The 16,389-nt window shown below is 41.1% G+C and overlaps 1 protein-coding gene across 1 annotated transcript; it reads left to right on the forward strand.

Annotated features, from left to right (window-relative positions):
- Nucleotides 1-13,703: 13,703 nt before the first annotated feature.
- LOC136515342 (nitrogen regulatory protein P-II homolog) lies at nt 13,704-15,967 on the forward strand. The gene is made up of 6 exons (XM_066508963.1): nt 13,704-13,994; nt 14,116-14,161; nt 14,259-14,286; nt 14,371-14,458; nt 15,133-15,200; nt 15,857-15,967. Exons 1-6 carry the CDS (start codon nt 13,805-13,807, stop codon nt 15,965-15,967), a joined length of 531 nt encoding a protein of 176 aa, XP_066365060.1. The 5' UTR covers nt 13,704-13,804.
- Nucleotides 15,968-16,389: the final 422 nt, after the last annotated feature.

Below are 16,389 nucleotides of genomic sequence, written 5' to 3' on the forward strand. Positions count from 1 at the left end.
ATTGGCTCTAAGAGTTTGTTTTAATGGAAAATCATGGCTTCACGTCGGCCAGTGGATTAAGGGAGATAAACATTAGTCATGAAGATAAGCCTCGACCGACGTATGTAAGTGCTAAGTCGAATCCTGAGTACAAGCCAGAGTTGATAAATTTATTAGAGGTTGTTCTGCTTAATGAGATGCTTGGCCTAGATCGATCGATGGTTTAATCTTTGGTCTGGAGAGTTCTGGTGCAACCAGTCAAGGAGTGATTAATGGGAAATATTTGAAAAGAATATTATCCTAGCGGTTGGATCAACACTTCACAACCAATTTGTTCAGTCATCGGCTCTAATAGCTAGTACCAAAAGGGTATCGCCTTTAGTTCAAAATTACCCCAAAAGGAAGAAAAGCCGATACGAAAAGTATCGCCTATAGAACAAAAGTAAACGCAGGAAAAATCATGACACTACAGAAAGTACATAGATACAATCAAGAAAAGGTGACAAGACTCTAAGAGAAATGGGGATGGGTTACCCTTAATAGCCAAGAAGACTCTTAGCATTGAATCAGTGTCTTGAACTAAATTGGCTATATTCTTCTCAAACATTGGCAATATACCCCTTAGCTGATTTCTGGTCTCTTCTGACAAAGCTTCCTTAGAGGAGGTGGCTGATGAGCTAGTTTTATCTTCATCTAGATACTCCTCAAGATTGAAAAATAGCTTAGAGCTAGAAGATTTAGTACCTATATATAAGAGAATCTTGATTAGGTGGTTTGGATCAGTTTATAACAAATGAACGGTGAAGTGGATATAATACCTTTCCTGTGGTAGCCTCTATCTGAAGAGAAGGAAGAGCTGATGATGCACCAATGATGTCCGGTTGAATCGGCTCTGAACTTTCAATATTAGTATCTACAAACATCAAGGAAGATTTTTAGTTCATGGTTATTACAGAAGGATAAAATATATATATAATTTTCTTACCATCAGTTGTGTGTTGAACCGGAGAATCAATAGTCTAGGTATCAATAATAGCAAGATCATTTTCAATACCAACAGGATCATTAGACTCCTGCTCTGGCGTAGGTGTTTCCTCAGAGGGTATCTGACATGATGAATAGTCAGATGAAGGGTGAAATTGAATGAGAGTCAAGAGCTTTAAGGAGATACCTTGGCAACATCAGGGATTGAAATGGAAGGATTATCATCTTCTACAATCCTAGGAGCATTGGTTGGTTCAACTGAAATTGGCTCCTTTTGAGGATCAACCGATGAAGGTTTAGTTGGTGCTGAATCAAACGCCTGGGGTAGCAGTTCCGCACCCAGAGCAGAATGGGACGCAATTGTTGATAACAGTGAAGAAACATGATTAGAAGTTGAATATTTGTTTGAGAAGAAGATGAATTGTTTACCTGAGCAGCTAATGGCCTTGTTCTACGGAGTCTTTTCCTAGTAACGGTTTTCTGGGTTGTCCCTTGAGCTGCCTTGCGCTTTAAAGATTTATACATTACAATTGCGGGGGCAGCATGAGTTTTCATCAGCTTCTTCAATGGAGGCACAACTGATCCTATTCTTGAAAATGGGCATGGTGGTTGATAATCTATGGGGTGCCCTTTCCTGTCCAAGCTTGGGGGATTAAATTCGATGTCCTAAAAAAGGTTTGTTAGAACATTTGGTAGGGGAGTTCATCGAATAATTTTTCTAAAAAAGAATAGTAAATTACCTCACTATTAGAAGCAAACTCTCCATCCAGAGCTATGCATCTAGAATGGGCTGGTCCACAGAAGAGATGGGAGTACCATTTTAGCCACCAAGAGTCAAAAAGGTTGGAAGATAAGTTGACTCTTGTCCAGTCATGTAAGTAAAGAGAAAGGAGATCTAATCCTAGTTGGAAAACTCTGTAGGTTTGCATTACTTCACTGATACCTTCTCTTAGCCTTAGTATATCCTTGAAGAAAAGTTGAGGATGCAATTGACCAAAACCAAACTAACAAACTACAAAAGAAGGATTGTAAAACTCATAGGTTGGAAGGTTGCCTAGGAGGAAGGAGCCTATAGCCATTTTGCCATGACCATGACGAAATTTGGCTAGAAAAACACAGGGCTTGATGAAGGAATTGAAGATTGCAGCCACTGTCTCGTCCGAACAGCTTGATTCAAATCAAAATTTGAATGGAAAGATCAGCTCATTATTCTCATCCCTATCATAGGGTAGCCAAGTCAGGATATCTGCATCAAACCCTCTGTAAAACTTTTTTGAAGAGATGACCAACATCGATATCAATTATTATGGCCGATGCAGCCACACCATAGCTCATGCACTAACGTGTCCTTCCTTCTTTGCCTCTATATTCCTCATCAAAGTTGGAGGAAGGAAAACTTAGGCTTCTGAGATCAAGCCTTACAATCTTGTGCATATATAGGTTTAGTCATAGTTGTATCAACCACCAAGGGCTATTGATAGTATGCACTAGTTCATTCTTTAGTAATTGGCCAGCTATGTGGTGCATCAGATAATAAGCAGCTCCTAACAGATACTTTCTAAGAGAAATATCATTGTCTACTGCCAGATGCTCTGCCATAAGTTTGTGATTGTAAGTTGGACCACAAGATGATCCACAGAAGATGAATCTCTCTAACCACATGTTCAGAAAGGACACATATTCTTTTTCGCAAACAGTTGATTCGTCTCTGATGTGATTTTGAATGTAACTTGCCCATCCTATGTAGTTTGATATCTTGGCTAATTTCTTGGATCTAGCACTTAAGAAGTCATAAAGCTGCATCGATCCTGTTATTCTGAGGCCAGTTAGCATATAAACATCGGCCAAAGTGATGGTCATTAGGCCATGACAAAAAACAAAGGCATTTAGGGTGTTGGACCAAAAATAAGATGCAGAGATCAGGAGTGGATCATTCCTCTCCATTCCAGACAACGAAAGTGTCAAGCATTGATTCAGATCATAAAACTCCCAATCTCCACTCTTGTTCTCGGACACCCTATGAAACCAGTCTCTCCATCCCTTAGGCATTTTGGGCCAATTTCTGAAGGGAGTCTTGGTATTCCAGAAAGACAAATTCACTACAGATTGTTTGAAGGGGATTTAGTTGGTTTCTTAACAAATAAAATCAGATGGATCAGGGTCACCCATAGGCCCAAGAAAATAGACATTGGGAGCACTAGCCAATGAAATCAAGATTTTGTTCCACATTTTCTAGAAATCAGATAAAATAAAATTTAGAAAAAAAGAAGTGCAGAGTAGCAGCCGATACTTGGAGAATGGGAACTTGAAAGCATACCTCAAGGACATGGTCGCTGGTCACCATTGAAGCCAAAATAGATTTGAATTTGAGGTAGATCACTTAAATGGAAGCTTGATGGGGTAGAAGATTTGCTAGGGTTGAGGCTTTGGCAATGGCGGCGTCGGCTGTTGAGATTTGCTCGAGAAAGAAGGGGAAAGCAAACGGGCCGAATGAGTTGAAAAAGATACCATTGGGATATTATATAAGACCCAGTCCGAGAAGTTAGGAGTCACACGTATATCTCAGAAAAAAATGATGGCGATGTGGTAAACAGATAAATAAGAATTTTGGAATAAAATCATTTTATCCCAAAATTGGGGGGGGCATGTGTTTACACCTAAATTTGGGAAGAAGAACGTGGGAACTCGAAGCTTCCAAGATTTGTGTCAATCAAGGAATCCATTGCATAAGGATCGATATCCGCTAATTTAGATGCGACACTAGAATCAGCTCTCTTCAAATGACGTCAGCAGATAATGACAATAAGCTACGGTTGGTGTCAGGAAATACATATCGGACTCTACAAAAAGAGAAAGATTAGGGTCCAAGTTATCTTAATTTAGGAATGTTTTCTTTTATACCAAAGATTGTGATGAGTCGTACTTGGGTAGGATACATGCTTAGGTTCCAGGTATAAATATTGGACCCCGTCTATTGTAAAAGAACATCCAATCAATCAAATACAATTTACTTTTTTCAGCTCTGTGACAACCCTTAGGAGTAGGAGTAGAGTAGATCCCGACGAGTTCTTCAACAAGCAGGGCTGCATCGGTCTGGCCGACCTCTGGCTTATCTATAAGTACCGTCATGGCTTATACTTCTGTTTGTATGGCTACATCGGTTAAGTTCGACCTCCACTATGAACTCTAGTATAAGCTAGTTATTGACTCTTGTCTAGTTCAAGTACGACTGCATCGATCCGGTCGACCTCCACTGCTCGAATTAAATTAAGATCAAGTTATCGGCTCTACCTAAGGGTGGCATCCTATGGGTAGATTCATTAAGTTACCAATCTTGCTAATATTCTTATTGTTATTAGTTTGCAGCAACATTAATCTGCTTGTCGAGATCGATCTAGATCGGTCTCATATCCTTTTAGTCTGTCGTTTGCTTTGTTATAACATGATGTTTTCTTACTTTAGGCGATGAGTTATGTTTCATCGGCTATTCTATTTCGATCTTGATCGTGCATAGTATGCGAGTAAGGCATGTATGATCTTAAAGAGGTTTGCTAATTAGTTAAATCTGGTCTATAGTTTGCTGTTATGGCTGCAACGATCCGGCGATCCTCGCTGATGGCATAATAGATTGAAGGATGCTTGTTAGTAGATTTGTTCTTGATTAGGCATGACCTTAACTATTTGGTATGCCTACATCAGCTAAATAGTTAATCACCTATGCTTTAACGCCTATAGTGTGTCTCCATGATTCTGATAAATGTGAATAGATCTGTTTACTTTAAAAGTTTGATTTGTTGTCTTTATCACGGCTGCATCGATCTGGTCGAACCCCACAGTTAGAGATAGCAGGTTAGGTCTGATGAGTTCATAGGTTTGTCCACGTGAAATAGTCGATTGTTCATATGCTGTAGTCCCTTTTCACCCAAATTGGCTATTTCAGCCGATCCGCTTTGAGCTTTCACATATATAGCGTGTCTTTTTGGAAAGCCTTTCGACGTGTAGATGGTTTTACAGATTCTAAGGTTTTAGTTTGTTATTATCATCATAGCTACCATCGATCTGGTCGAACCTCACTATTGATGGTAATAGATTAGATTCAGAGCGTTTGTAGATCTATTTGTACTAGACAGTCGATTTGTTTGCATGTTATATCCTTTTTCGATCAGATTCATCGGCTCAATGATTCACAATGGTAATATTCACCTAGCTGATGATTTCACTTATAGCTGCAGGCAATGTACTTATCAACATAAAATCAATCGCGATCCATAAGCTCTATTGTCCGTAACAGCCGATTTCTGTGCATATCGGTTATTTAGTCGATTTTCTTGTCTAGCTGCTCCCGAAGCGGCACACTTGAAACTGTCTGGGCAAAGACTGGCATGTTCCACCTTAAATTACTGATAAACTTTCTCTCCTTGTCAATTATAGGTCAAATTGACTGGCACGCCTCGGGAGGAATTCGCAGCATCGGTTAACCCTATGTTGAAGCCAAGCGGATCTCCAGGCTCATCCTAAGTAGATCCTTCTGACTTGTTGTGTGTCGACATTTTTGCATCAACAAGACCATACCCTAGATTCCTTCCCCCCACCAAACCAAAATAACACCAGTCCACATCTAGACAAAATCCAAAACCTCCTCACTGCCTACAAGGATGTATTCACTGATCCAAAACTCCTACCACCACAAAGAACCTATGATCATGCTATCCCACTCATCCCTGGCTCTATTCCCATCAATTCTAGACCATACCACTACTCTCCCTTACACAAAACAGAAATAGAGAACCAGGTACAATAGCTCTTACAGGCAGGACTCATAGCTCATAGCCACAGTCCATTTGCATCTCCAGTGCTTTTGGTCAAAAAAAGATGGGTCCTGGCGGTTTTGTGTGGATCAGTAAATTGAATGACATCACAATCAAAAATAGATTTCCAATGCTAGTAATTGAGGAAATACTGGATGAACTCTCAGGAGCTAAAGCCTTCATAAAACTAGACATGAGGTCTGGATACCACCAAGTTAGGATGTTGCCTAAGGATGAACACAAGACTGCATTCAAGACACATCAAGGTCATTATCAATTCAAAGTCATGCCTTTTGGCTTGACCAATGCACCAGCTACCTTCCAGTGTGTCATGAACAAAATACTCCAACCATTTTTGAGGCACTTCATCTTGGTCTTCTTAGATGACATATTGATATATAGTACTTCTCTAGAGGACCACACCCAACATTTGGAACAAGTGTTAGCTACTATGAGAAAACATTAGTTATATCTGAAGGAATCCAAGTGCACATTTGCTAAGGATAGCTTGGAATACTTAGACCACATCATCTCCTCTTAGGGGATCTCCACTGATCCAAGCAAGATACATGATATGCTTCAGTGGCCTATGCCTACTTTCATGACTGACTTGAGGGCCTTCCTAGGATTAACAGGCTATTATAGGAAATTTGTCAAAAATTATGGGATCATGGCTAAACCTTTGACAACCATCCTTTGACTCAAACATTTTGCCTGGAATCCAACAACACAAGCAGCTTTTGATGATCTCAAAGTGGCAATGACAAGAACTCTAGTTTTGGCCCTACCCAATTTCCAAGAACATTTCATAGTGGAAACAGATGCCTGTCATGATGGGATAGGAGCTGTCCTCATGCAGAAGGGACAACCTATAGCATACCTTAGTAAGGCTTTGGGAGAGAAACATAAATCTATATCTATATATGAAAAGGAGCTCTTAGCTCTCATCATGGTTGTAGAAAGATGGAGGCACTATCTATAGAGAGGAGAATTTTTCATTCAAACTGACCATAAGTCATTAGCTTATCTAAATGAGCAAAATCTCCACTCTTACATGCAGAGAAAGGCAATGACTAGGCTCATGGGATTACACTTCAAAATCATCTATAAGAAGGGAAAAGATAACATTGCTGCAGATGCCCTGTCTAGGGTGGCACATATGATGGCTCTTCAAGCAGTATCAGTAGTCCAACCAGCTTGGGTATAGGAAGTTCTCAACTCCTACACCACTGATTCACGAGCACAGCAACTATTGCAAAGATTGGCTATCACTAGCCTAGATAACCAAGGATACAACTTGGACAGGGGCATCATATGGTATTAAGGGAAGGTGTGGATAGGCAGCAATTCAGCTCTCCAAACAAAACTCATAGCAACTTGTCACTCTAGTGCACTAGGGGGTCACTCAGGTATTGCTGCAACTTACTATAGACTCAAGAAACATTTTGCATGGAAAGGGATGAAGCAAGATGTGGAAAATTTTGTGAAACAGTGCACCATCTGTCAACATGCAAAACATTCACTTCAACACCCTATGGGTCTTCTACAGCCTTTACCCATTCCACAAGGGGTTTGGCAGAATTTGACAATGGATTTTATAGAGGGCCTTCCAAAATTAGAAGGGTGCAGTGTCATATTGGTAATTGTGGATAGGCTAACAAAGTATGCACATTTTTTACCAGTCAAGCACCCCTATACTGCTGCTACAATTGCTCAGCTATTTATGGATCATGTGGTTAAGTTACATGGATTACAGCCTCAATTATCTCTGACAGGGACACCATTTTTGTTAGCCATTTCTGGAGAGCATTATTTAAACTATATAAGGTAAGCTTGCAACGCAGCACTGCTTATCATCAGTAAATTGATGGCCAATCTGAGAGAGTAAATCAATGTGTAGAAATGTACCTATGGTGTGCTGTGCAAGACTCTCCTAAATCATGAAAATCATGGCTTTCTTTGGTAGAGTTATGGTATAACTCATCATTGCATTCTACCATGGGTTGTTCACCATTCAAAGCATTATATGGTTATGAACCTAACATTGGAGTAGTGCCATCTCTTCCACCCACAACAACTGCATTAGTAGCTGATATTATTGAACACCGTGAGCTTCATCTACAAACACTAAAAGAACATTTGGTAAGGGCACAAAATAAAATGAAGCTGGTGGTAGATTCCAAACGCCAGGATTACCAGTTTTCAGTTGGTGACAAAGTGCTACTGAAACTACTGCCCTATACTCAGTCAACTGTAGCTAACAGACCATACCCGAAACTGGCCTACAAATTTTTTGGTCCTTACACTGTGCTAGAGAGGGTGGTGTAACACCCTAGGTGTTAAGCTTGCATAATTTGACTTGCATTGCACGAGCATGAGCATCGAGCATTCATAAATAAGCTTTTACAATTGAAACATATAAACCATGCTTGTTATTTTATGTTTCCTTGTATATATGCATATGATCATGAGTGAATACATATAGATGGTTGATGTGAGTCACTAAAACATCATAGCTATACTTAGGATGACTAGTGGAACAATGTCATAAAGATCATTTTGTCTAATCAAGTACTCAAGTGATGCTAGGTATGTTGATCTGGAAAGCTTTATGGGCAACCCATGTATGAAATGATTGTGTGACCTTATAAATAGCTTAAACATGTTTAGAGTGTCATTATGAACATCTTTGGTATTCATAGCTAGGGCTAAATGGGTCACTAAGTCATAGTTTAAGCGTATACCATCATTTGAATGAAGTAGGTTTGACCTAGTTTGAACTATGTCATAGAGACTTTGCATGGATGTGTACACTAAAGCAAAGCGGTAGTATTTGATAAGGGGAATAACTTTTATTTTTGGATCATAGGCTAGTTTAGCTCCTAACATGCTTAAAAATTGCTCACAAGAATTAGCCTTTCATGGATTGCAGCACTTAGGAAAATTTTTCTAAGTCTTGCGTGCTTGCAGTTTGACGGTCACTACTTTGAGTTGATTTTATTCTCTATCCATTACAAATTAGACCTTAATTTCTAAAGGAGTTTTGTAGCTGGTACTTAGGGCTACGAGTTCGGTTTAGGTTGTTTGCACTAACAAGCTACGGATTGGGAGATTTAATAGCTTTAAATCATGCTGTCAGGCATAGGATCGCACTCTGACGAACGCCGCGCCGCGCGCTGTCATGGCTGACCGGCAACAGAGCATGGCCGCCGTGTGGAGGAAGCGAAGCCGTGCGTTGCCACCAGTCTGACCAGCCAGGCCACGTCGGGCCAGAGCGCACTACAACACGCCCCACACTCGCCCGCTCCATCCCCGCGCTCTCATTTTGCTCTCTGCCTCTTCCTTCGCCCACCCGCAGCAGCGGACAATGCCACCGTCACCATTGCCGGCCACCCCGTTCGCTGAGCACCACGCCACCTTTGCTGAGCACCGTGCCACCTCCGTCGAGCACCACGCCACCTCCGCCACCGCACTCTGTCATCGTGGCCGCACCACCTCCGACTGCCTTTTGCCGTAGTGGTTGGTGCTCTAGAACCGACGTCGTGTGTAGCGGCTCATAGACTCATTAGATCGAGTCATCACGGTCACCGCCGGTGTAGCGCCATTGTCCTGCTCTGCCATGCCACCATTGACGCCACCACTATGCTTAGCTCCGGTAATAGGTCCAGCTTGTCACCTCAATAGGTGCAGGAGGTCATGGGGATCACGGTTGGGTTGGTGCTGTCGCTGGAGAGGGTCGCCGTCGGTGAACTCCGGTTGTCCCGCACCGCGCTCTGTTTTGCTGTCACTGACGTGTGGGGTCGACTGAACCGAGGGCCCCAGCTGTCAGTGACTCGATGGAGAAAGCTAGTTCACCTGTTTTCAGATTTGATGCAAACTTTGAAAATGATAAGTAGAGTTGTAGAGATCCAAATCTTGTGAACCAAATTTTGTTGTATGTCTTAGGAAATGTAGTTTTTTTATAAAAATATGAAATGTGCATTTTCTAGTATTTTTCATGGTGATTTAAATGTGTTTAGATAAATGCTTTTTGTATGTTTACTATTTTGTAAATTTGATATCTTGAGCTAGAAAAATGATAAAAATGTGATTCCAATTTTGTGAGTTTTGTATTGACATGCTCTAGCTAAGAAAAATAATTAGCTTGCTGTAAACTTGATTTAAATATGATCTTTCTATTTATTTATTAATAAATGGCATTTTCTAAGGAAATTTGTAGGGATAAAAATATGTAATGTATTGCTATGCAAATTTTTGTACAGTAGTATGGCACTAATATGAAGCTACAAAAATAGAAAATCTGTTGCTTGACACTTCTCTATAGGATTTACCATTTTCACTAAAATAACCCTTGCTAGCTTGTCATTTTTGTATAGGATGTTATACATATGCACATGGTATGAAATTTCCACAGTAGCCTATTGTGAGCATTAGTAGTCTACTGTAATTTTCTGAGAATTTATGATGCACTTTTGGTATATATTTATTATTTAACCTAAGTATCTTAGTAAATTAATAAAGACATTTAAATTTTTAGTTTGGGCATGGCCATTATGTTTTCTGGGGTGTATTTGATGTCCTTGTACTATTGGTATGATTGGTGAGGTCAAACTTGGAATGTTTATATGCAATAGAAATATCGTTGCTTTATAATTCGGGCAAGAAGAATTTTCGGACGGATTCTGTGGTTTGGTATGTTGCATAGTAAAAATGATGTTTGCTGTAAAAATGGTTAATAACAAAGTTGTACGTAACTTCTTCATATATCTTGTGTCAAAATTTCAGGATAATAAGCCAAAGGGTTTAGGAGTTATAGTTGTTTAAAGTTAGTATTCCAAAATGCTCGCTCTCTGGAATTTCTGGACAACACTGGTTTGATTGTCTATTTTGGCTAAGATAGATTGTGAATTAGTTTTTGGTGATTGAATAAGAGTTGTAGACAATTTTATAATCTTTCCAGAAAGTCTAGGATCACAGCATTTGGATAAGTAAAACTTCAGTTATGAGTAAAACAAGTAGCTGCTGTTTGTGGTATAGTAAATGAATTGTTGAAGTGTTTGATTAAGTAATCAAGAAGAGATATGCACATACTCAGTAAAATGTGATACACTTGTTATTACTTTAACACCATACTATTAAGAATACTTACAAGAATGCATTCATTATGTATCATCGTACTATACTTGTCAGCATGTATACATTCATAATATCTTATGTCATATCCATGCATATAGGATCGATAGAGGAGATAACGTTGCTGAAATTCAACGAAGGAGAGGAAGGGGACCAGCAGGAGATTCCTCAAGCCATAGCTCCCAAAGGCGAGGAGTAGACACCAGAAGAGCTTCCGGAGTGCCCTAACCACCGCCCTACTTCCTTTCTGAAAGGCAAGCCCCGGAGCATTCTAAGTCTCCTAGTGTTTTACAAAATATTACTCAAGTCCTTTATGATTGATGCATTAGGTTATAATAGTTGATTGGAACCACTTGATGCATATGATTTCCTTGTCCAGAAATACTACCTTTAACCTTATGTAGGTCCAGGATCGAATATATGCTTAGCCATGCTTAGATCGGTAGAAGTCGGGTGATTTCCTGTCACCTGCGAGATATAGGTGGATACCGAAGCACGGTTGGCTATATTTGCTATTGTGGAAAAGAACCATGGGGTAATATAAATCGAGGCCAGGCGGAGTCTATGGTAGGTTGACTCATGTGATTCCGTCTATGTCAATTAAGGACCGTACCGTTGTTGGATATTTTTGACAAGATTGAACGCATGCCTATTACTTAGCTGGTCGGATAACTCATTCCGATCGCAAAGCCGAGTAGCTCAACTCAAATCGGGCCCCGCTCTCTAAGAGTGCACATTCTGGATGGTAGTAAGGATGTGCGGGGAGCCAGACTGAGCCCAAGGGCAGGCTAGGCCTGAACGTCCTAGCATTTGGTGTCCCTGATTGTGCGGCGCTGAACGAACCCACAAAATATGTATTTGAGTTGTACCAAAGGTGACCTAAGGCTACCATGGCTGGTAGGCCCGGGTTTGTGTTAGGAATAAATTCCCAGCTGGTTAAAAATGATTTGAATCGCTGTCTCTCCTGGATAGTGAGAAACTTGGCTAGCTTCAACCTCGTAGTAATTGTATTATGGAGTATGATAGTTCAGATAAACATAAAATTTCTATACCTGCTATGGTTACTATTGTATGCTCCTAAAATGATTTACCACATGTTTGGCACAGGATAGTTGTTAATTTAGAGATGGATAGTCATAATTAACTTGATAACAGAATTATAATTGTATAACTGAGTTAATCGCTTTTTATGCAAAATGTTGTCAACCTATATCCACTTATACAATCTTGCATAATCCTTGGAGTCATTTTATTTCTGGTTTATGACGGGTAAGTCTAGCTGAGTACCTTCTCATACTCAGGGTTTTATTTCCCATTGTTGCAGATGGCATAGTATATCATGGTTATTGCAAGAGTTGCTTCTATCCCGCTGTGGATGAGGAGTAAGCCTTGGACAGGCTTCTTTATTAATCCTTATATATGCTTTTGTGGACTGTGATCATATGTTGGCACTGTACTAAACTATGTTGGCAAATGCTACATTCAAAATTTAATTTGCTTTCGCTATTATCTATCAAACTTGGTTTGTAATAACTTTGTTTCATACTTTGATGATGGAAATGTATCTGCGAACTTTATGTAATGTGGTATGTATATTGAATCATGTACAATCTTGGTTGTTGTGGATCGTTTATCGAGACCCGTCGTGGTACTCGACAGACTACCGGGTTTATATGGGCTCAAGTATGACAGCGCGATCGCTTGTGGGCTACCATTGTACTTGTGCTCTTATAAATTGGTCAGTTCTACGATAGGTGGGATCAGTAGCTTATCGGCTGCAATTACCAGAAGGCTCATTGATTCACCTAGTCTTCCACGTCTCGCAACTGAAACCATACACTGAAGACTATGCGTTGATTTTTGACACTTTGTCTGTCCTCATTGACTTAGATGCAGCTAATACAACGCTAAGGGAAATCATTGATCGTCGCATGGTCAAGAAAGGCAATACTACCGTACCTCAAGTGAAGCTAACCTAGGTGGGTCTGCTTGATACTGCAGCAACCTGGGAGGACTACTACGTCGTCAAGAACAGGTTCCTGAAGCAGCAACTTGGGGGCAAGCTGCAACTCAAGCGGGGGGAGATGTCACACCCGGTGACCATCACTGAAGCCGTCTACGTTACTAGCTTTAATTATTGCGTTGTATTACGTTTCTATTATTGTACTGTCATGTGAGCCCGAGTGGCCAGAGAGTGTAATGGCACATGAGTGCCCAAAATGTCGTGTCCGGCAATACTCTTTTGATTGGGGGAATTTCTTGTGTGACATTAAAGAACATTGCACTGTTTTGTGAGCCTCTGGAAAAGTTCAGCGGTCTTCAGCGCCACTGCTCCAACTTTTTTTTACCCTCCATACCACTGCTGTCAGTTTGGGCTATAACGGTGTCACTGCAGGTGTGAAAAGTCGAAAATACCCTTAAGTCTAAATATGTCATTATTTTTTTTGAGCATCTTAAAGACTTCAAATGAAAAAACTCAAAACTAGAAAATTATAGATCTCGTCGAGATCTATAATTTTCATATAAGCATTATCTTCATTTAATTCCGCGTTAAAAAAATTAATGACATTAAAATTTAAGGGTATTTTCGACTTTTCACACCTACTGTAATACCGTTAAAGCCTAAACTAACGGCAGTGGTATGAAGGACATAAAAAAAATTAGAGTCGTGGCGTTGAAAACCGCTAAACTTTTCTAGAAGCTAGCATTCCGATTTTTTTATGATTTTTTTTTAACGACACCCAACGAATTCCCCCTTTATTCGGTAAATCCAAAGTCGCCAACGCAGAGGGCTCGCCCTGCCAGCGTCCTCGTCCCCTACCCTTATCGTGCTCACGTCGACGGCGATTGGCCGACGGCAAGGGTGTGACAAGCTCCGTCCTGCCCCCAAACACCACAGCATGTCGCCGGCGACCTCCGCCGCCGCCGTTTCCACACCCGGTGTCCTCATCCACCAATCCACGTGGACCCTGCGACCCTTGCCCCCCGCCCACCTTCGCCGCCTCCTCCCCTCGGGGACCGCGAGGCCGCTCCGAGTCGCCACGGTCCGTCGTCGCCTCCCGGTCACCGCTCAGAGTGCCGCCAACCCAGGTCAAGAACCCCTGTCCTTCTCCTTCCTAATCAAGATTACATTCTGACGCCTCCGTTCGGCTCGCTGGGCTTCTTTTCTTGGTTTGCCGCTGATTGCGCTGCCTCGCTCGGTCTTTCTCAGGTTACCTGCCCGAATCGGAGTTCTACAAGATCGAGGCCATCCTCAGGTGCGTTTGCTTCACGAAGTTTTCTTTCTTTATTTATCGATTTGTGATGAGTCCGGTTGGTGGATGCCGATTGCTGAGACGTGCGGAGTCTGTGCAGGCCGTGGAGGGTGCCGCACGTGTCCTCGGTGAGTCTGGCGCTGGGTTCTTGAGTTGCACAAGACGCGAGCTGTTCAGTTCAGTCAGACAGGTTTGGGGATTGGATTCTGCAGGGCTTGCTGGAGATGGGAATCAGAGGTGTGACGGTGTCGGACGTCCGGGGATTTGGGGCGCAGGGAGGGTCAACGGAGCGCCATGGAGGTTAAGCCTTGCCTCTACCGCTGACTGTGGTTTGCATTGTAGTTTCTGCATCCCTTGTGTTCCAGTCCTACAGTAACAACTGCTCTGAAACTTGTTCCGCAGAGCCAGTGATGCTTTGGTCACTCCTGGTTGACAAAAAATGATACTAGAATGACCACTGACTGCCATGTTTTGTTGTGTGGTACAATTTGGATCAATCATTGATTTGGATGAAATGATCAATGCTAAGGCTGCAGCAAAATTTCATTCCAACAATAGGATCTTTATGTGGTCAACATCCTTTCCATTTCAAACAGTTTTTTATTCAGAGAGGCGCCACCCAAGACTTTTCAGATTATTAGTTTCAACTACTATACACATGACACACCATTGCGACATTGATTCATGCTTTTACCGAATATAGCACCAACATCTTGATGGTTGGTGCACAGGCATGAAACATGTGTACTAGCAGGATTGGGAGAGGGGAATGGTTCTGTGATGGCTTTAGTGTTCATATCCATAACAGCTAACAACACTTTTGACCAATTATTACAGATGAGAACATTTTGCATTCCTGCACGATTGATCAGCTACGATAACTCTTACTGATGTTGAGAAGAATATGAGATTCATACGGCTTTCAGATATCAATGCTGAGTTGCTGACGCTTGTTTTGGCCTTTGGGTGTTCAGGGTCAGAATTTTCAGAAGACACATTTATTGCTGAAGTCAAAATGGAAATAGTGGTCTGCAAAGAGCAGGTGATTGCTTTATTTACTGCTTTGAAGTTCTAGAGGAGAAAACTGCTCTGCCATACCTTTTACGAGAGATTGGTGTCATTTATTCCTTTTATATTTTCGCTTATAAATTTCTATGACACTGTTAAAATGTTGTTGCGAAATTTCTAATTCAGCTTAGAAAAAAAAGAATGAATATCTAGCGTTATAGTATGATTTTGAATACTCTAAAAAAGGAAGGAGGGAGGCGGGAGAGAAAAACTTTTGGATATATTCATTCCGATTCAATTGTAAATATATCAACGATAAAATCAATTTAATTCTGAATTGCAATAAGCGAGCGGGGTGTCTCAAATAGAGATGAGTTGCTAGACTACGTCGAATAATGAATTCAATGATTCAAAAAAAAACGAAAAGATGGATTAAATTATACAAGGAATTTTGGTTTCAAAGAAAAGTAAAATGGGGCGAATCTACATGTATTCATCGGGGTTGTCTGACCTCGGTAACTTTCTGAAAACTCATTAAAAGTTCTTTTATCCACCTGCAAGTTACTCTTTCAAATAGAGAATTTAATACATCTTTGACCCTGAACACCCCTGGTTGCGAATTTGCGATCCATTCTGTATGAGTTTTCTCAGGTTTCTCTTGAATCGTAACGATACGGTTAAATCCACTAGGTCGAAGCAGTAATCGACAAAATAATTGAAAAGGCAAGAACAGGAGAAATTGGTGACGGGAAGATATTCTGCAAGTGCACTGCGCGGCACAACCAGCCTGGCAGTGGATAGATGAAGTTAAGTTGACGTATTCAATGAAGTAGATGAAAAATTGAATAACCATGCATGCAAGGACAATATAAACTATAGGTGTACTTAGTATGCAAAAAGTTACTACGGTAGGGGGATTTACATCACTGTGCTTATCCAGAAATTCACTCAGTAAATTTGAAAGCACTGGACATCTTCATCTATGCGGGTGGGTCGAAAGCAGGTGGACACATTTAATGTCTCCCCTCCATACTACCGTCACATAAAAACAAGTCAAGCAGTTGGACATATTTAATGTCGTTCCTCCTTGCCATCGGATAAAAACAATTCACCGACCACAAACATTTGTAAGCTCGGCACGGCTCCCGTCCCCATGTCCGGTTCTCATCCCATCCCCATCTTCATTTCTCAGTCGCACAGGCACCCGACCCCGCCGCCTCCAC

The sequence above is a fragment of the Miscanthus floridulus genome, chromosome 17 (genome assembly GCF_019320115.1).
Source record: "Miscanthus floridulus cultivar M001 chromosome 17, ASM1932011v1, whole genome shotgun sequence".
Classification (NCBI taxonomy): Eukaryota; Viridiplantae; Streptophyta; class Magnoliopsida; order Poales; family Poaceae; genus Miscanthus; species Miscanthus floridulus.